The 22064-nt window shown below is 36.0% G+C and overlaps 1 gene segment (V, D, J or C); it reads left to right on the plus strand.

Annotated features, from left to right (window-relative positions):
• Positions 1-7410: 7410 nt before the first annotated feature.
• LOC134372682 (T cell receptor alpha variable 22-like) lies at positions 7411-8053 on the plus strand. The segment is given in 2 exon segments: positions 7411-7462; positions 7653-8053. Coding segments are annotated over 2 exon segments (453 nt in total).
• Positions 8054-22064: the final 14011 nt, after the last annotated feature.

Genomic DNA, 22064 nt, shown 5'->3' on the forward strand with positions numbered 1-22064 from the left:
TCACACCAGAATCTATAAGAACAGAGTATATGTGCATAGGAACCCCAAAACATGCAGAGCATTGGGTAGATTATGGCCAGTGGTCCCCTATAGCCAAATGTTGAACCAGGAGAGTAACAATATTTTTCCAGACATAGTGATATGAGTATATGTAATAAATGTGTTTGAGTGAATGCTGGAAGGGTGTAAGAAAGATAAATAAGGTATTAGAGACATAAAATTATATGTAAGAAATGTTTGCTCATTTAACGTCCTCCTTCCTTACCCTCGCCCTTCTTTTCTGTTTTTGGACCTCACTCTCTTTTGCCTCCCATTAGATGGCTAATTTTAGGTGACTCACTGTCATCAGCTCAGCCACGTTGCCTGAAGGGACTACGGTAGACACACTTTATACTGGAGAAGGAGAACTTCCAGTTTCTTTTGATTCTAAATCCAAGCTGAGTATTGAAGAAAAATAAGTTCCAAAGCGAGGACCCCAAGCAGCTGAGAAATCAGCCCTCATTCCCCAAACCCATACTCTGCCTGAGTAATGAAAGTAATCTTTCTTCTTTTATTAATAATTTCATATTTATTTATATGATTATATGATTTTATGAAAAATTTTCTACAATAAGTGATTGTATTAAGGAAGTGGAAATCTGAGTTATTTTATTAGTGGAATTAATAGTTCTGAGTTAGCAGCAGCTGACCTAATTGAAAGGTGGAATAGCTTACTGAAGACCGAGTTACAGTGCCACTTCAGAGACAGCACCCTGAAAGGATGGGGTTTTGTTTAACAGGATTTGGCATGTGCTTCAAATCAGAGACCATTACATGTTGCTGTCTCCCACTTAGCTGGAATACATGGGTCCAAGAGTTAAAAGGTGAACATGGGAGTAAATTTACTCTATTACACCTAGTAACCCACTAACAGACTTCGAGCTCCTCATCCTAGCAACTTTATAAAAGGATTTTGCTTTCTGGTTTCTGTGTGCTCACAAAAAGATCCTGCTGCATGCAGCCTTCTGCAGTGCCCCATTCATGCAGGGCACCTTCACCAGGTTCCTGCAGTGCACAGAGCCAGCACCTTCCTGCAGCACCTCGATTTGTTTTGATGGTTTTGTAGAAAAGTGCCCACGTGAGACATCTTCCTGTGAACAGCTTTCCCAGAATTTAGAGGATGGTTTTCTAGCAAGTTCTAGAGGGTGAGTTTTCAGCAAGTTCCACTAGTACAGCACCACAGCAACCTCTCTGTCATCCAGTGAGCCACAGCTGTGCCATTTCCATGATCCAGGTCTCAGCCCTGGGGGTGGGGCTGGGGCCTCTTTCCTGGGCATTTTATACTCCGTGGCCGAGGAGTACACCTTATATCTTCTATTCCTGTATGCTTACAGTTTTCTTTTCTTACTGTCCATTCCCTTGTTGCTCCAATCTCCTGTTAGTTAATAATCCTTTAAACTTGCTCTGTTCAGATTACTATGTGGTTTCTCTCTCCTTATTGGACCAGACTCATACATGCATCAAGGAACTCGAGCAGCTAAGGTGCCTCCTCCTTCTCTCCACACCCTCCCCTGCCTGAGACATTAAAGTAGTTTGCTTTATCTATTTATTTATTATTTGATTTGTTGTTTTATTTACTTATACAATTATTATATAATTGTAAGAAACTTCCTACAATAATTATACTAAGAAGAATTCAGAAATCTATGATTTATTATATCAAAAATTTAATTTTTTAATAAGTACTTTCTTAAATATCTATTTCTAATTTACAAATATTGATTGTACAGATTTATAGGGTACAGAGTTATATTTCAATACATCTATACAATGTGTGGTGATCAAATCAGTGTAATTAGCATGTTCATCATTGCAAAGCTTTATCATTTCTCTGTGATGAGAACATTTGAGCTCCTCTCTTCTAGCCATTTTATTTATTTATTTTTTATTTTTTTTGAAAAAATGACTGGTAAGGGGATCTTAACCCTTGACTTGGTGTTGTCAGCACCATGCTCTCCCAAGTGAGCTAACCAGCCATCCCTATATGGGATCCAAACCCATGGCCTTGGTGTTATTAGCACCACACTCTCCCAAGTGAGTCATGGGCTGACCCTCTTCTAGCCATTTTAGAACATAAAATAATTAAAATTAATTTTGATTTTTCATATTTTGTGCATATTTGACACAAAATGTTATTATACAATGGAGACAAATTATAATCAATTTTAAAGCTATTTTGGCTTAAAACACATATAAACATTCATGCCCCAATGAGAATGTGTATAAAGATTGTAATTTGAAGTAATCTTTTTTGCATCTAATTCTTTCAATACATTCTTATTTATGATTTCCTATTTCTTTAAAATGGAGTGGGGAAGCAATGGTAATTTTAAAACAATCCAAAGGCAGAATATCTCCCCACAAAGTTTTCATGTGTCCCTTTCCACTCAGTCCACCTTCTGGAAGCAACAGATGTTCTTATTTCTGTCACCATGGATTTACTTTAACTACTTCAGAACTCCAAATCACTGGAATCCTATGGTTGGTACTTTTTATGCCTGGTTTCTTTCACTCAACCTGTTCTTGAAATACACCCATGGTTGCATGTGTATCAGACACTCATTACCATCATTGCTGAATGGTATCTTATTATATGATTATAGCACAATTTGTTTATCCATTCATCTGTGTCCCTCACTGGCTGGACACAGGACCTCTTAGGGATTAAATCTTTGCTAACATTTATAAGGGTGTAAGGTACAAGCTGCCTTAGATTTTTATGTCCTGATTATGCAAGGGTACACTGTGTCTCTAAAGTATGTGAAACAGATATTTTAAATACCTTTATTTAAAAACCCATTTCTAACATTATTTATGCTATTTAACATGCCACTAATTTTGCCAATAAAAATCCAATATCTGATATTCCCTTTGCTATTTAACAAAGCTTCAGATATCAATCAAGATGTGGATAGCTGAATTGTAGTTTTCTCTGTGGTAGTCTTCTGTTGCGGTGGTAGCTGCTATATTTTGGATATGTTTGCCCCTCAAAAACACATATTGTAATCAGATTCCCAATTCGGCAGTGCTGGGAAGTGGGGTCTAATTGGAGGTGTTTGAAAGATGGAGGTGGGTCCCTCATGAATAGATTAATGCCCTCCCTCTGAGTGAGTGAGGTCTCGCTGTTAGTTTTTATTACAGCTGATCATTAAGAAGAGCCTGGCACATCTCCTTCCTCCTTGCTTTCTCTCTTGCCATGTGATCTCCCTGCATGTGCTGGCTCCTCTTCCATTTTCTGCAGTGAGTAGAAGCAGCCTGAGGCTCATGCCAGACTCCTCAGCCCCAGAATCCTGAGCCAAACAAACCTCTTCTCTTTGTAAATACCCAGTCTCAGGTATTCTGTTATAGAAACACAATTACGGACTAAGACAGTAGCTGACCAAGAAATTTGCTTTCTTCACTAGGCCAATTGACTCTTCTTAGAGTTGAGACTTAATTTAACTAGCACATATCCATATCTTATGGTCTGTGCTAAAAAGATTTAATGTAAGTTATACATCCTAAAACTTTGATATATTTGTTTTCCCTTGGTAAGCAATGTACAGATACTATGAACAATTTTTAGGTAATAGTTGTTGCAAGTTCTAAAAAATCTGTGAGTCATGTATTGTGATCCTTTCTTAACAGGGATTCCAGGGAACTTTAAGATTTAGAGGCATTTGCTGTAAAAGGCAAATATAAAATATTGAAAAACTTGTTAGGTAATTTATGAGGAAAAATTCACTAATTCATTATTTAATATCAAATACGTAATACATTCAAAACAAATTTCCAATCTTTTTAGAACATTGACCAAGTTAAGGTAATTAGACCTCCATATACAATCCTTATGGGGATATCTAAGACAAGTGAGCACTTCTAGTTAGAAAACAAATGCACTACAGCATGGGTATAATGGGTAGATTATCAAACTGTTTAAGATATTTTACATGCATAATTATTACTCCAAATTGCTTTTTGCAATATGTTTTTAGTTTTATATTTTATGTAATATGTTTTTGTGATGTGTTTCTGAGGGGGAGCGCTGCTGCGCTCCCAAGCGCCGCACTCTCCCGAGTGCGCCACGGGGCTGGCCCCTTGTCTCTTCTGTTTTAGATCTCACCTTTGCAGGACCTAATTTAACTGACTCTCTCGCTATACTTTTCTTGGACTTCCCCCTTTACTGACCCGTCAGCAGAACTGACATTCTTTTCAGACATCTTTGTGCTGGATTTAGTGGTGTATTCAGTGGATGAGGGCTTCAGTTCTTGCACATGGGGGCAGCAGGCAGAATCCCATCCTATATGCTTGGCTTTCTTTGTTGTTTTCTGTTAGGTTTGTCTCTTCAGCAGTATGTAGGGAGAATTTTTATTTTGATTCAAACAGATAATCTCTTTTTATTATAATTTGATTAATGATATATTTAGACTCATTTCTAGTATTTAGTTTTTCTTGGCATGCTCTTGGTTTTTTCTTTTTCCTTTTCTGTCTGACTTGTGTAGCATTGATACAATTTCCTACCGATTTAGAAAACGTAAAGTGTACTTCTGTTCCTAAATTATATATATATATAAATTTTCTATGTTCAATGTTATTCTATAACATTTTTTCCTTGTATATCTGTCTCCTTCTCCTTGGGGGTACTTTTCCTCTTGCTGGTTTACTATCTTTAGAACTACCTCAGTGGCTGGAGAAATTGCACACTAGCTATGTATCAGGTCAGTAATTTCCAACAGCATTTATCAAATGAGCTGATAAAGTGTAATTCCAATGCACATTAAGAAAAGTAATAAAAAAGAAAACCACCTAACACAATAATCACAACATAAATTCACTTTCTTCTTTTTCAGAGACTTTATCCCTGATCTTCCTCCTGCCTGGAGTGCTTTTCACTTATTAGCCACGTAGATCGTTCCTTCATTTCTTCCTAGTCTGTGCTGCTAGAGAAACATGGGCACATGTGAATAAAGAGGATAAAAGTTTCATTGAAATGAATGTCTTAAAATAATTTAGCAATTTTCATCTCGTGCTATTTATTTGATTTCTCTAGTTCAAAATAAATCTATACACATTTATTGAAGTTGCATTGTAAATGAGTAATTTACTGGACCTTAAGAATATATAAAAGAGGATGAGACACTAGTTTACACTCTACTGAAGAAGACATTAAGAAGATTATTGCAGTGTTCTATTTCATAGCTAAAATAATTCAGCACCTTAAGTGTTCATCAATAGGAGAAGGCCTGTATATAAACTGAAGTATATCCATAATATGGAATACAATGTAGCAGAAGGACCTTATGTGTTAATATAATGAGACCCACAAGATTTATTATTGAGTCTATAAATCAAGTAATGGAAAGGTATGTACAAAATGTACCATTCTGTATTAAATACAAAACTATAAATGCTATATATATTTTCCGTTGATTCATATTTGTAAATCTACAGTAAACCATCTGGAAACATGAAATTCAAATGGATTAAAGTGAAGAAAGATTTAGGGTAACAAATGGTGAAAGGATTAGTAGTGGTAGTCAAAGGAAAGTTTAGTTTATATATAATGTTTTATTACTTTTAATAATTCATATATTTATGAAGTCTTCTGAATGTTAAAACTAATAAGATGCCATAAAGCCACCATATTTTCCTCTGTTCTTTTCATAAAAAAGGGGAAAAGGAGAAAATAACCACATTCTTTATAAGATTTTGTCCAACCATCCCAAGTATAAGTATTTCTCCTACCTCTACCATTATATAGCTTATAGTTTACACTTCTCTTAGGGTCCTACTCTTTGACTTTATTATAGATATGTGTATTTTTTACTTCTTCAGTAGACTATAAATTAGTGTCTCATCCATTTTTATATATTCTTAAGACCTAGTAAATTACCGCTGTGGTATTTCTCTTTCTGTGCCTGGCTTATTTCATTTAACATGATTTTCTCTAAGTTCATCCATGTTGCTGCAAATGGCAGTATTTCATTCCTTTCTATGGCAGAGTAGTATTCCTTCCATAAAATGGAATTTTAAAAAATAGGAATTAGTTTGTTTTTAACCTGCATTCAATCTAGGCAGTTATTTTGTTTTCTGACCTTCTGCATTTCTTTCTTCAGAAAACAAAGCCTGAATGAGACTGGGGTCTTCTGTCTGCTGGTCTGAAGTTTTCTTTGTTGGCAGTTTCTGTCCACAAGGAGGCACTCTAGGCTTTACTACGAAAGATTCACTGATGGTCCCAGAGGGCTGAACAGCAAAGAGGGGAGACAAGAGAGCATGTGAGGCAGTCAAATCACAGACAGCAAGGAGGGTGGGGAAGGAGGTTTTTGAGTGAAGTTCACCTCAGTGTTTCAGGTCTGCCATTCTCTACAAAAGCTCACAAAGGTGAAGCCCATATCTCTACAAATCCATTGCAAGAGTGATTCTCTGAGCGAGGATAAGGAATTGGGAGTTTACATAGCATTATCAGCATGGAAGCTCAATAGAAAACATCTCCATTACCTGTTTTCAGTTTTTAAATTTTTACAACTAAAATTCCCCAAAATTACTGACCTAGAAATTACTCCAACACCCCTGATATCTGATCTTTTCATAAATCTCCTCTGAGACTAGAAGAGACAAAAGTAAAGAGCAGAGTAAAAACTAAGGAACAAAAATAGAAGAAAAATGAGAGGACGATAATTTGACCAGTAATGGGTGGTTTAATCAGAATCAGCTGTGCCGGCTTTCAGGGTGTGTTGAAAAGGGCTGGACAGAAGAAAGGGAGATATAGAAATTAAGTCAGAGTGGACATCGTACACATATCCTACTTTTCTTTTAACCAACCAAATTCTTCTTTAAAATAATCTATGTAGGTGGTAATCATATGTCCTGGGTGTCTAGAACTCTCCTGATTTCAATAAATTATTTTTACTTCTTAATACATAGTGCATGCCACCAAATAGTGTTTCTTTATTAGAATTTTGTATACATGAGTCTCAAATTCTCTGTTAAACAATGCAATTTGGAAAATAGGGTCACTCTAACCATGATTCTTCAGGGCTCTACTTAAGTCAATTGAAACATGGATTCTTCTCAGAAGTACCATCCCAATCCTCACACACCATCTCATGAACTTCTCTTACAAAATGTGTTTTTTGTTTGTTTGTTTAAGGAAAAAAAACCCCTCATATCTTTACACATTGGAAATATTGTGTTCTACCCCTCTGCTCTGTTTTCTCGCACAATTTTGGAGAGATTACTGTGAAGTCTCACTGGGCCACTGTGGGTGGAGTTTCCTGTTAAGAAGAACACAGAGCTTAGGCGTGGGGGGTACTCAGTAAGTCTGGTGAAACCTATTGACTTAACATCCTTCAGAGCAGGGATAAAGACACCTCAGCCACCCGGCAAGGAACCATGGAGAGGAGACTGGGAGCTCTGCTGGGGCTTCTGTGTGTTCAGGTTTGCTGTGAGTTGGGACTTTCCCAGATGCGGGCTGTGGGATGTTCCACGGGGAGAGAGAGAGGGGAGAGCTGACAGAAAGCTCCTGGCATGTTCTACATCTGCATGGGGGTTTCTTGGGATATTTTACAGATTTGGAAACTGTATCAGTGATTCCCCAGTGATATCATATTTGTTTTATTTTCTTTTCCAAGCAGGGGTGAGAGGGGTGCAGGTGGAGCAGAGTCCTTCAGCCCTGAGTCTCCAGGAGGGAACCAGCCCTACTCTGAGGTGCAATTTTTCTGCCAGCGTGAACAATGTGCAGTGGTTCCGACAGAATCCTGGGGGCGGCCTCATAAGTCTGTTTTTCATGGCTTTAGGGACAAAGCAGAGTGGAAGGTTAAAGTCAACAATGAATTCTAAGGAACTCTATAGTACTTTACACATCACGGCCTCCCAACTGGAAGACTCAGGCACCTACCTCTGTGCGGTGGAGGCACAGTGTCCCCAGCTAACCTGCAGCCCGGACCCAAACTGCAGCTGGCACTGCAGCCCCACTTCTTCCACAGGGGAGCACGTTGTCCCTGCAGTAGCGTTTGCATGGCTCTGGGTTTTCTGATTCACATTGTAGCACTTTTATCTCTGCTAAAATTAAACGTTTCAGGACTGTCATTTAACTTTTTTGGGACTCCTTTCCTTCTAGATATCTTTTTGCAGGAAATAGAGCTCTAATATGAAATCATTGAAGCAACTGATAAAGATATCAGGACCCAATGTACTATTACAACAGATCCCCTGGCAGAGAGCATAGAAATTATATGCGAATTACTGTGATGAAAAAGGCTTGTAAAAAATATATGTTGGCCAATAAATAGAAAAGAGATGACTCAGTGTTTCAGTTAATTGCAGATCGTTCAACTTTCCAGGAAAAAGGAACAGAACATGTGTAAGTTATTTTTTTTTAATTTTTTTTTAATGTTTGCATTTAGCTTTTTCACTCCTGGAACCTGTAAACAGTATAATTAAAAAATACTTAATGTCATGGTATGTCAGCACTCTAGGTTATTACATATATTATTTAGGTACTGATGATACCCTGTGAATGGGTATTATACTTCACTATGCACACTGAGAAATGGAGAATTACAGAGCATAAGTGTCTTACCTGAGCTTAGATGATTACTAAACCAGCAAAGCTGGGGTGGGATTCCTACTCAGGAAGTCTGACATGACAGCTTGTGCTCTGAGCTAGCCAGTATTGAAGAAAAAAGTAAGTGATTTCTATTGATACATTTATACAATGTGCTTATACACATCACTGACAAAAGTATCTATTTTGGTCACTTCTCAATAGAGTTTTGTGAGAAAGAGTTCACTGAACTTTTCAATTTGTTACATTAAACGCCATTGGTCCTCCTTGCATTTTGAATGAATCTGTCACCCATGATTTTGTAACGTAATTCAAGGCCTGGGAAGGGGAGCAGAAAGCTCGTAGGACACCCTAAAAGAAACCCTTATCTGCTCTAGCCACAGACCAAGACTTCTGATAACCAAACTATGTGTGGATCAATTACAGCACACACAGAATTCCAATCTTGCAAGTTATTTTATGTTAATGTAAGGACATTGGCTAGGAAGGAGGGGGATCCTGAAAATTAAGATGAAACAATCAGACACACTCCAGTAAAGCTGGGAGCAGGGCCAGCTTTCTCATCATGTGACCTCTGCAGTCTCTCACAAAGGGCCTGGTAATTGGTTTAATGTTCTTCTGCTATTGCTGTCTTGAAATTCTTAATAATTTTATTTTTAAATTTGTGTTTTGTAAATGAATTCCAATAAGAGGATGGAACATGTGCATGAGCAGAGGAGATATGTGGGGCAGCAGGACACAGGACAGGAACACATGCAGGCTCAGGTTCACAGGCCCAGCAGACATCTGTGAACCAAGCAGTTGGTCGGGCCATTCTGAGTGCACGTGCACAGTTGGTGCTGTGAGGTGCTCTGTGGGGCCTCAAGGTGGATGGCCGTAAATTTTATTGGTAAATTATTACAAAATAAAAATAAATACAGGGACATTGCAATAAAGCATATCGGGGAGTTAGAATTCTTCAAAAAGTTTAGGAATTGCTGCAAAGTTACAAAGTAAATATCCTCAAGCTTCAAAATAGAAATTAAGTGTAAAGATAGTAGCTTGATGGAAAAGAACAATATTTCCACATGAAGATTTGAATGAACCAATTATTAACTCAGAAAATAATTTTAAAATTAATTTTTCTTATAATTAGAGATACAATAATAAGATGCCTAAACAAGCATTGTGAATTATATACAAATCATCAAGCTGCTTTTGATTTCTTATACAAGTTATAGAAAATGTCGGAGGAAACATTAAAATGTCACTTTATAAATTTACATTTAAAATTAAATTCAGACATATGAAACTAATTGGCATGAGAAGTTAAATTGTTTTAGAGAAATTGTGCCACTAGAAACATTAACCCTAGATTTATTAAAATTTATATTTCAAGCTAATTCATCAGATATTTATGCTAACATTGTCACAGCATATAAAATATTCTTAAGAGCTCCAGAATTAATTGCACCAGCATAAATATACTTCTCAAAATTAGAAATGATCAAAAATGCTGTTTGCAGTTTTGCTTTCACTGAGAGCCACGGACATTGGTGTTAATTATAGTGCTTGAAAATGAAGTTGCTAAAAGTATAAGTGTTGCTAACCTAATAAATGAATTTGCAGAAAAGTGAGCCAGTAAAACTTTATGGTTAATCAGGATATCATATTAATAGAGTATAATTATTGTATTACATAAAATTATGACACCCAATAAATTTTTTTTTGCCATTTGTAAGTTTATGTTGTTACTCATGTATTATTATAAACCCTATTTTGTTTTATAAGTAATAAAAAATTTTAAAGAGATCTTTATATTTTACTACCTAATGACACTTTTTCCCTGTGTTTTGAACAAGGAACCACAAATTTTCATTTTGCACTGGGTTTGGAAAATTACATAGCCCATCACCCCCCGGCTGGGAATCTTGGATCTTCAAGCTAAGAGTCTAAGGAAGGACTAGAAGCTAGAAAGCAATCATGCTGTTTGAGAAAGTGCCTTTTGCTTTACATGTTAGTAAACTCACCCATATCCTTCAGGTTCTCCAAGTTGTTTCTTTTTTTTTCCTACAAGAACAATATGATATGTCAGGAAAGAGGGCTCAGGCTGAGCCACGGTTATTCTACCAGCAAATCAGTCTCTCACTCACTGGCTTCTGCAGGAGTGAGCCCAAAGTGATGATGCCATCTTCAGCACCCAGATAGATTTCTAAGGACTTTTCTAAAAATAGCAAGGTATATTTATTATGCAGGTGGACATCCCTTGAAGGGAGGACATAAACATAATGAGCATCACTCATTCATTATCAGTGAAAATAATCATTGGAATTGGATCATTTCAAGGTTCATTGTCTTCATGCAGCTGAAGTCCATAAAGGTGCTGGAAAAAAGCTTTCTCAGGCCAACACTTTGACAAGGAGCAGGCAATATTTAATGAAATAATTATGGGGCTGGGAATTTTGTCCAACGGATGGCTTTACCTGTGCTATAGTTGATATATGAAACACTGTGCTCCATATAAATGGTAATATTTAGACCATTACATTCAGTTCTGGATACCATAACTTAAAAGGGTTATTGGCCTAAAATATATGTCTCAAAGAAGACACACACACACACACACACGCACCTACACACATATTGAGCTGAGATTCTTCATTATAGCTATCCTTAAATCTTTAAGGGTGTGAGATATGAATGAGGTTTTAGACTTATTTCTATAACTTCAGGGGACTAGTGAGTACAAATCACAGGAAAAGGGTTTTGATTTTAGAAACGAGGTAGTCTTGGTTTCCCAGGGACCATTTCTCATGGTCAGTTCTCTAGGATCAGTTTTCTATTTGTGTTATTCCCCTAGCTGACACAGGCAATATTTAGGTTTCCCTAGATTTATTCTTATGGAGATAATAAGAAAACACTGAGAAATTAAAGTAGATAAGAAAGATTTTCTGGCAGAAAGAGATAACCCTGAAAATTTACAGAGTAAAGGACTTTATCAATAACTTGGGGAAAAACATTGTAGTGGAGTTTGAGAGAAAAGTGATAGAGTATGGAATCTGAGCCAGCAATGTCCAAGGCAGCAGGAGTCCATGCCAGGAAAGTTGGCTTATCCTTTGGAGAAAATGCCATTAAACATATGACTCTGTCATTGCGTATAAGGACATGCCATCTATTTTGATATCAAAATAAATCACCTCAAGAATAAACTTACATGTGTTTCCATTTTCTGAATCTGCAGCTTGATGTTCACTGAGAATTTCTCCTTTTTCTTTTAGCACTTTGAAGAATATAAGCCACATAGCAATAGAAAGAGATTTCTTAAAGCCTGTCAAGTTTTTCCTTGCAAATCTATCCAAACTATGGGTCAAATTATTTCCTAGGTCTAGAATATTAATAACTCACGGAACTTATCCTCTTTTTACCTTAACATTGAGATTTGATCCTTTACTTTCTATCACAGTCATCTCTAATGAAGGTAGTTTTCATATTTTGGCTGTTGGCACTGTCAATTCTCTAGGAATAGCAAGGTCATGGGCAAGACCAGGCTTGGAGGAGCAGAGACTGAGATAATATGCACTTAAAATACCAAGTATTCCTCCCTCTCTTACTCTGATCTTGGGCTTACATGTTCCTTTTAGAAAGAATTTTTCTCCATAATAGACAAGTCATGATGATTTGGCTGAAAGGGAAGCTATTATTTTTTGTTTGTCCAGGAGAGTGAATCATGGTGCTCTATTGGTTTCAAACATTTAAACTTGGTCCATCATTGAATTAACATCAACAGCATCTACCTCTTCCTAATTTATTAGCAAAAAAACTTCAATAGTAGAATTTAAATTTTGATTTCTATATTCTTACTGTGCATTTAATCTCTAACCTAACACCTAATTTGTTTGACTTATTGCTGCTTTTATGTATCTGAGTCCCTCACAGGGTAAGAGAAGAACTTTCAGCCAGTGAGTTCCATAGTTAGGTATGTGACCACAAGATGGTAGTGCACCTCTGCTGATGCAGAATATGTGGAGGGTGCATTTTAGTGGATTCTGAATGAATAGGCTTATGGAAGAAGCAGAACCTTTTTCTTATTGGCTGGGTAGACAATATGAAAAACCACTACAATTGTTAGAAAAAAGAAGGGACAACTTCATAATAGAAGTAGCTCTCCTGGCTGAAGATTGCAGGTCTATGATTGATGCTAAACGGGAAGAACAATGAAGGCATCTATTCAAACTTTATTCACATTCTTGTGGCTGCAGCTGGATTGTGAGTTGAGAGGTTTTGGGAAATGGGATATATTAATAGGTATTCCTTGGAAGTCCAAGGAGGAGACTAGCTTTATTCAGGTTTCTTCTAGTTACTGAAGAAAAATGAAATAATGACCTGATAACCTTTCTCCTTCCTCTGACTTTTTCTTTCTGCATAGGGCTGAGCCAAGGAGAGAATGTGGAGCAGCGTCCTTCTACCCTGAGTGCCCAGGAGGGAGACAGAGCTGTTATCAACTGTACTTATTCAGATAGTGTCTCAAACTATTTCCTTTGGTATAAGCAAGAACCTGGAAAAAGTCTTCAGCTTATTATAGACATTCGTTCAAATATGGACAAAAAGCAAGACCAAAGACTCACTGTCCTATTAGACAAGACGGCGAAACATCTCTCCCTGCACATTGCAGCCACCCAGCCTGGAGACTCAGCGGTCTACTTCTGTGCAGCAAGCACACATTGCTTCCCAGCCACCTGCAGCCTGTACCCAAACCTGCGACTGGGGCTGAAGCCTCACCCAGTTTCCTTTGCCACAGACCTTCAAGTATAGCATTTGTTATTTTGTTTGTGTGCAAGTGGAAATTGGCACATAGACATTAAAAGCATATAATAAGCAGGTTAGGTTCAAGATGACTCAGAAAGGGTTGACTGATTGTTGCTTAATGGATTCTTAAAAAGAATTGGTGGTGTTTTTTTTTTTGAAATCCAGCCTTTCAATATGACTTCATGTTTGCTATTCAGACTCCGCTCCTATAAATAGCTCCTTAGAATCAATAGCACAGTCCCTGTTATGGATGATCTTAACTCTTTCAAAAATTGTATTTGTCATTTTTTGTGATTGTAAAACTTTACATGCCAAATATAGAAGATATGTAAAATACAAAAATAGAAAATGATAATTTTATACCCAGACAATTTACTGCTAATATTTAGTTTACTCTCCATAAATTCTTATTATAATTAGGATTTTGATTTTATTCACTTGATATTACTTCTTAAGTTGAAATTCTCCATATCATCAAGTCTCCTCAAACATCTGTTTTTTTAATAACTCCATGAGAGATTTTCATAAGTTACAGTTTTATTTTTATTTTCTTCCTCTCTACATTTGTGGTAAAATTTGACAGTTCCCTCTATCTGCTCTGATCACTTTCGTGTTGAGAATATGTGACTTGGGTTTTGTTTTAGAGCCAAGTGATGGTATATGTTGTTTCTGTGTTTGAGGAAAATCAGGATAGGAAGTGATATGAGAATGTGAGCTTCGGATTAGACTTACAAATCTATTTTTTTTCAAAATTTTGTTAGTATCTGTTCATATTTACTCTCTCATAGAATTTAGAAGGGAGGTGCTGTGTTTTAATCCCTGCTATATCTGTAGCTTTTTCATAAGAAAATAATGAGTAGATGTTTGTTAAAGAAAGAAGGAAAAAATGAATTCTGCTATATATTCAAAAGTTTATTTTAGGCTTTGCGATTGAATTAAATTTATAAACTTATTTGTTAATAATAAACTCAAGGCATATATTTTACCATGCAAGAATACAGTATTTCTTTCCATTTATCTCTGTCTTTCTTGACAAATGTTTATTGTTTTAATATATTTAAATATACTCCCAGATATTTATTTTTATTGTTACTTTTGTGATTGAATATTTTGGGTGTTGAACTTGGAAAAAATTATATACGAGTATATATAAATTATACATAGATAAGTATATATTCATATATATGTTATATATGTATACTTTTTAGCCACCTTATCCAGCTCTTATTAGTGGATTGCAGAAAGATATTTGGACTAACAGATAATTTATAACAGAGCTTGCTCCAAATCTCTTGCCTTTGTGTTTTGACTGAATTAAACATTACTACCACAAGTTTATTTTTAAAAGTTATTTCTTTTAGTGTTGTAGATAAGTCACTGGAAAGAAATAAGTTGCATAAATAATTAATTCCCCAACTCTTCCACCCCTGGTCAAGGGTAAGGTATTTCCAAGATCTCTCCTATTCTTCCTAAGCTTGAATGTAATTGGTGATTGACAAGGTGAAAGTGATCCCTCTTGGCTGAGTTATGATTGTTAATTATTAGTCAATTGGCTTGTTCGTATAGGGAAAGTCACTAAGTTAAATTAGATTTAAAACATCTAAACAAGGGAAATCTCTATTTGTAGTCCAGTACCTTAACTGGATTTTATTATTTCCCTCTCTATACCACCAGCTCCAGTCCAGTAGAGGCAAGTTGACTCTTGATTCGTCCATTTCCTCTAAGACTGATCATGGAGTGAAAGGATAGCCAGGATTAGATTTTATTGGTTTATGTCTTCTTAAATCTGAGTTAGAAGAGAGAGGGTGTAATTACTATTGGCCTAACTGCTTTATCTTACTTAGGTGACAATTTATCCAATAGAAGAAAAAAAATTCTCTAGTTAGATTGTGCAGGGGCATACACAGTTAGCTTAGATCCAGACACATTCAAACTTTAAAGCTTCACCCTGGTTTGTGTATTTAAATTTCACTCTGATTTCCTATTGCTTCAACGAATTCCCACATACATGGTGGCTTAAGACAGCAGAAACTTCTCTCATGGTTCTGGAGGCCTGAAGTTGAAATCCGTTTCACTGATTCTAAATCAGTTTCACTGGGTTGAAATCAAGGTGTCAACATGGCTACTTCCTCTCCAGAGTGTGTAGAGGAGAAACCGTTCCTCACCTCTTCCAGCTCTATCGAGCTGCTGGCATTTCTTAGCTTGTAGGAATCACTCCAATCTCTCACTCCAAAGTCATATTGGCTTCTCTTCTTCTGTTGTCAAATCTTCCTCTATCTCCCTCTTACAAATATACATGTGCTTGCATTTAAAGCCCATGTAATTTAGGATAATCTTCTCACCTCAAAACCTGCACCTTAATCATATCTGCAAAGTTGTTTTTTGACATATAAGGTAACATTCACAGATTCTAGGGATTAGGGCATGATTTTTCTGGAAGCCTTTGTTTTGCTTATCACAGTTATCATGGCTGGTGCTTTTCTTTTCCAAATTGAGAAAATAATATATGTATTAGGCAGAGTCCAATCAGGAAAATAGATATGTTTTTAATTTTTAATTTTTTATGTTATCATATAAAAATAACTTTTTGGTGTACAGTTCTATCTGTGCATTTTAAATTTTAATACATTGTATAGATTCATGTGACCATCACAATTATGATACAGAACAATTTCATCTCCTGCAAAACTCTCTTGTGCTATTCTTTTGTAATCACACCCTCTCCATTCCTAACTCCTCACAAACCTTGATCTGTTGTTTTACGTTTTCATCTTTTTCAGAATGTCATATGAATGGACCATGCTCTCTCTCTCTCTCTCTCTCTCTCTCTCTCTCTCTCTCTCTCTCTATATATATATATATATATATATATATGCACATGCCATTGGGCACATGCAAAATCACCATCTCTGCCACCAACTTCAGTTTTTCTATACCTGGATGTTTTAAACTCCTAAGTCATTTCATAGGAACAGCTTATCATTTCAAGTGTTTGAATTTCTTTGGAGATTTGAATTATAGTACTACAAAAGAAATACTGTAGCAATTGACAACAAAGAGGTTCAATTTAGGGTTAGACCAACTCCTGTTATCAGGTTGAGTCATGTTCTGTATGAAAGTTTAGTTGTACCAATTCTATCTTAAATTTTTATAGATATTTTGCTAACATTTTAAGGCTAATTTTACTGATCAAAATTCACCTTTGTGAATTTTGTGAGATCTGTGCACTAATTGGGCTATGGTTATTATTTGGATTTTTTAAGGGGTTGGTATTGGATGACACATCCAACAATTATTTAAGTTTGTTGGACTGGCAATGGCTTTATAGAGCTGAATTATAGCATTATGGTGGTCATTTTCTCAAGTAAAGCCTATACTAAGCAAGTTATTGCATTAGTAAGAGAACATATTAGGGTAAAGTAGAAACATATAATATTCTACTACTAAAATGAAAAAATACCACTAGAAGAATGAAAATGAAAGAATGCAAAGGAGAATGTGACAATCAGTTGTTCTAAACATCAAGAATATTATGTTCTGGTAGTCTTGGAGGGGGTGTCTACTTTATGCAATTATGTTTGTTTCAAGGATTTGGGGTCAGCACTCATCTTCCGTGGACTGTCTGCCTCTGAAGATTCTCCAGAGAATCTCAATTTAAGATCTTTAATATGAGTAACCTTATAATTCTTGTCATTTAAGAATGAATGATGTCATACTAGTTGGTAAACATGTAACCAAGGATAAATTCCTTGTGCTTTATCTGCTGAACTGGTAGTAAACAGTACCAAATAAGGTCATTTCCACAAGGTTCAAAGGCAGTCTTCCTTTGGAATTTTTTTTCAGAATAGCAAGTCACCCAGGTTTAGGCTGATTAAATGAAAGGCTGGGAAAGGCAACCCATACCTGTTGGTGAAAAGACTAATAAGAATAGGTTTATTTATCTAGTTAAGTTTATGAAAGAATAGAATGTGACATTCTGAGTGATATGGACCTTCTTATGACCATTTCATAGGGAGAAAACACAGGACTTTGTGAAGGGGAAACATGCAGGGCCATGAGAGCTAGGGGTAGTCATGCATCAGGCCATGGAGTTCAAGGATGTCTGACAAAGTAATTTCAGTTTTATTACTCCATTTGTTGTTTCCGCATTTTCAGAAAACAGGGAAGTGATAAGAAAAATGAAGTTTTTGAGTGAGGACAAAACATTACTTAACTGTCCTAGAAAAATACACTCCTTTACTGATAGAAAAATTGAAACGGCACAGGTAGGGAACAAAATAATCAAATTTACTTTTAGCCGTTGTGAGTGCTGTGGCTTTCAAAAGACGTGTGCCTCAACCCATGTAGAAAATAAAAATACTAACATATACTCATAAGCCACACAGGGAATGCAATTGTGAAAAGTCCTTTTGGAGATGCTCAAATGGTTTCTTAGGACAGTATTCTAGTTTATATCCCACTTTTACAGTTTTTATAGGATTTTGTTGGTTTCAAGAAAGGTATGAACTGGCCATATTCCCTGTTATCCTAGAAATGTTCTCCCACAAGTGTTTGTTCGATATTGCAGCCAGTATGTCCCTGCTGTGATGAGTTGTCTCTGTAGGATTTTAACAAGAGTTCATTGGCGATCATTTGGCTCCCTCCACCAGGCAGCCTTTCTGGCTTTGACATATGTTATTCTCACTGATTAAACAAATCAATCATTCCTCGTTTTCTTTACAAAACTGAGCACAAAGTTTCTGCATCTATGTTGGAATTACTGAACTTTCCCATGGATTTTTCTTTGTGCTACAAAAGAGGTCCTTACATAGAACTTCAGTCAGAAAGTCATGTTTAGCATTATTATCTTCTCGAGCATTTTTTCCTAGTTTCGTAGTGTCTTTTATACTATGGAAATTTGTCTTTGTTACAGAAATTTATTTGAGTACTATCAAAACTTCAATTAATTCATGTGTTTGAATTTCATTCTTAATAGGGATATATGACATATATTAGAAGGTTAAGGAAAGGTTAAGAAGATTAAGAAATCTTATTGTTTTCCTAGTATTTGGAAGTTGTGAACTACATCAAGACATATGGATTGTCATTGTGTATATTTTTTGTAATTTGACATGCCCAAGAGAGTCACACGGTCAGGAACTTGAATTAATTTTGCTTTTGCTAAGGAATTAGATTTTATAATGATGTCTGCAGTAATTATTGCATACCCAGCTGGATATGATCCCTTTTCAATTTTTAAGATAAGACTTATTAAAAAACAAAATTAATTTAAAATTTGGTATGAGAGTGTCCAAAATATCTGTTCTGGACATGGATACTTCTTGAATGACAGAAATACAATTATGAGATTCTTTTGAATGACAAATGTAATGAGATTGAAAGTTATCAGCAGAAATTAATAATATTTTATAATTAGTAACCAACTGGTAGAAAAATGTTGGGTGTTTTTAGAGAGAAGAGTAATTTTACTGTATGTGATATCATCAGATTTAATGGCATTTCCAGTACAAGGTCTGAAGTTACTTCAGCCAATTTAGACAAGGCAGAAATTATTTTGAGATGAGGAGAATAAGTTCTGGCTAATGTATCAGGAAATTGGCTATGATAAGCAATGGGTCATTGTTGTTTGCCATGCTGTTCAGTGATATCCCTAAGGCATGGTTTTACTGTTAATGTTAACAAACAAACAAAGGTTTATCACAATCAGTGATCCTGTGATCAGCTATCTTAGAAATATATGTGGAATTACCTAGGATATATTCCCTTCATAGCTGAGAATACAGAATATAGCTGCTTGTTGTGGCTTATTTACAGCTTTAACTGAGGCAATGAAAAAATATAAATTCAAAGGTTTGATAACCTAATGATAAAACTCTGGTGTCTAATTTGACCTTATGAACAGTTAGGCGATCAAAGATAAATAGAGAAGAGAAGGAGGCCATTATGGCAGGACTCTTAATAAAGAGGGCTTCATTTTAAACTCTATAGAAAAGAGAGATTAGTTTTATTTTCCCTTGCTGTTTTGCTCCAATATAAGCAACTGGATAGACATTGAAAGTGAGTAGGAACATTGTTATATAAATAGATAGGTCAAAAGAGCTGCAGTGATTAGTTCAAATGGCCTCGCCTTCTTATCATAAAGTGATTTATTTCACTCTATGACACACGTAGGTGAGGATACATGATTATTACATCTTATGTTGTCTCCATAAGCTATTACACATATTATTTATAAATAAGTGCCCAACTCTTAGTTTCATCACAGGTGCAATGAGTAAACATAGCAATTGGTCAAGTCATCAATTTTCCTTTCAATAAATCCATGATTACTTCCAGATTTAATTGTAATCAGATTAAGAGTTGGTTAATCCAAAAGGAAGTTTGGTTTGGGTGAGACTCTTGGCCAGTACATAGAGAAGTCTGACATGACACACAACAACTTGCTACATCTGTTTCCTGTTCTTGGGCAGCAGCAGCAGCACATGGACCAATAAATCTTCCCTCACCCTGTCAGGCTCACTTCACAGTGCAGAGCCCGAAACTGAAGAACAAGTTATTTTCCAACTAGGGGGAAGAATCAAACATGTTGCTCTCCAGCCTGCTGAAGGTGGTCATGGCTTCAATGTGGCTAGATAGGGAAGGCCCCAGTGGGAATGGGTCTCCTCAGAGACCTAAGAACTGGTTGTACAGGAAATGTCTTATAGGGATGTTGGGAAGGAGGGGTAACAGGATGTTAAAATAGAATTTCTCTGTCCCACACCACATATCCCTAAACCTTCTCAGGACCCAGTATTGCTCAGAAGGTAACTCAAGCCCAGCCAGCAATGTTGGTGCAGGAGAAGGAGGTTGTGACCCTGGAGTGCACATATGACACTAGTGCTGAAAGTTATGGTTTATTCTGGTACAAGCAGCCCAGCAGTGGGGAGATGATTTTCCTTATACGTAAGGAATCTTATAACCAGCAAAATGCAACAGAAGATCGCTACTCATTGAATTTCCAGAAGGCAAAGAAATCCATCAACCTTGTCATCTTGGCTTCACAATTAGGGGAATTAGGGGACTCAGCGGTGTATTTCTGTGCATTGAGAGAGGCCACGGTGAGAAGACTGTTGGAGAGAGCTGTACAAAAACACCTCAGGCATCTGCTTGAGACATTCACTTGCTGTAGGTATAAGGCAGGGAACACTATCACAGACAGAAAGTGGCTAGAACTGTGGCAGCACAGGTATGGTGTTAGAGGGTAAAGACTCACTCTTAGAAAATACCTCTCTAGGTTCATAGGACATGTCGAGAGTTATCATTCATCAAAAGCATCCTTATACCTTGGTCAGTGGCTTGAAGTTAGACACACGAAATTTTTAATCTAAGATTAAAGAGAAAGAACAGCCACAATAAATAATTTGACATTAGCCATTAGATTGGGCTAGAAGAATTGGCTAAAGAAGTTCAGAAATATATGACTGAAAAGACAGTAAAAATGTATGAATCGCTGGATTTTCAGATCACCTTGTTCAATAAATATTTATTGAGCACGTACTACGTTAGAGATTGTTTTGAATGAGGAAGCCCTTAAAGTCTCTTTGTATGTTTCCTTTTTTAAAAACTAATATGTTGCTTTATACTCTTTAATAAATTAGTTTGATTTAGTTTGTGTGCTGTGAGTAAATGGTACTCACATTTACTTTCTAAAGATGCTTAAATTGTGACAAATTTTTGCTAAGAGCTCATTCCATCATATTAACACTTCTAGCATGGAATAACTCAATTTCCATACTGTCAGTTTACCCACTTATCACCAGTCTTATCCAATAAATGATCAATATGCCTTTCAGATGGACATGTGGGGAAGCTCCCTCACAGAGTACAAACCTCTTTATTTGTATGTAAAGAACACATCTTTTTCTCCTAAAAATGAATCAATATTTTTAAATATATTAAATTTCCATTTTCACTATATTTCCTCATGCTTTGTTTAGTTCCACTGATCTATTTATTTTATTCTATGCCAACCTCAGAAAGTAGTTTTAAGTAAGTTTGATTACCTGTTAGAGTAAATGATTTCTCATCAGTACTTTTTTTTTAAAACTTTTTAAGTAATTCTTGCACATTTATTTTTTAATATAAATGTTAAAATTCTGTCCCATTTTTCTCATGTTCAATATCCCTCCATTAAAATAAACAAAACAAAAAATGTTAAAAATCCAGAATTACATGTTGGGATGCATTTAATGAGTATATTAACATATATAACATTAACTTGTTTTCTTATTTTTTTATTTGGAAAAATGCTATTTTTCTTAATATATGAAGAACTTTTTATGATCTTCAATTACACTTGGTGTGCAGAAGTTTTTCAGATTGATGCAGTTCCATTTGTCTATATTTGCTTGAGTTGCTTGTGCCTTGTGGTCTTGTTCAAAAAAGCTCTGCCCACTCCCATTTCATATAGCATTTCTCCTATGTTATCTTCTAGTAGTTTCACAGTTTCAGGTTTTAAATTTAGCCTTTAATCAATTTTGAGTTGATTTTTGCATATGGTGAAAGACAGGAGTCAGCTTTCAATTTTCTGCATGTGGGTACGAGTTTTCTCAGCACCATTTATTGAAGGGGCTGTCCTTTTTGCAGTGTATATTTTTGGCACCTTTGCTGAAAATCAGTTGGCTGTAAATGCATGGGTTTGTCTCTGTGCTCTCTA

Source organism: Cynocephalus volans, chromosome 3, assembly GCF_027409185.1.
Source record: "Cynocephalus volans isolate mCynVol1 chromosome 3, mCynVol1.pri, whole genome shotgun sequence".
NCBI lineage: Eukaryota > Metazoa > Chordata > Mammalia > Dermoptera > Cynocephalidae > Cynocephalus > Cynocephalus volans.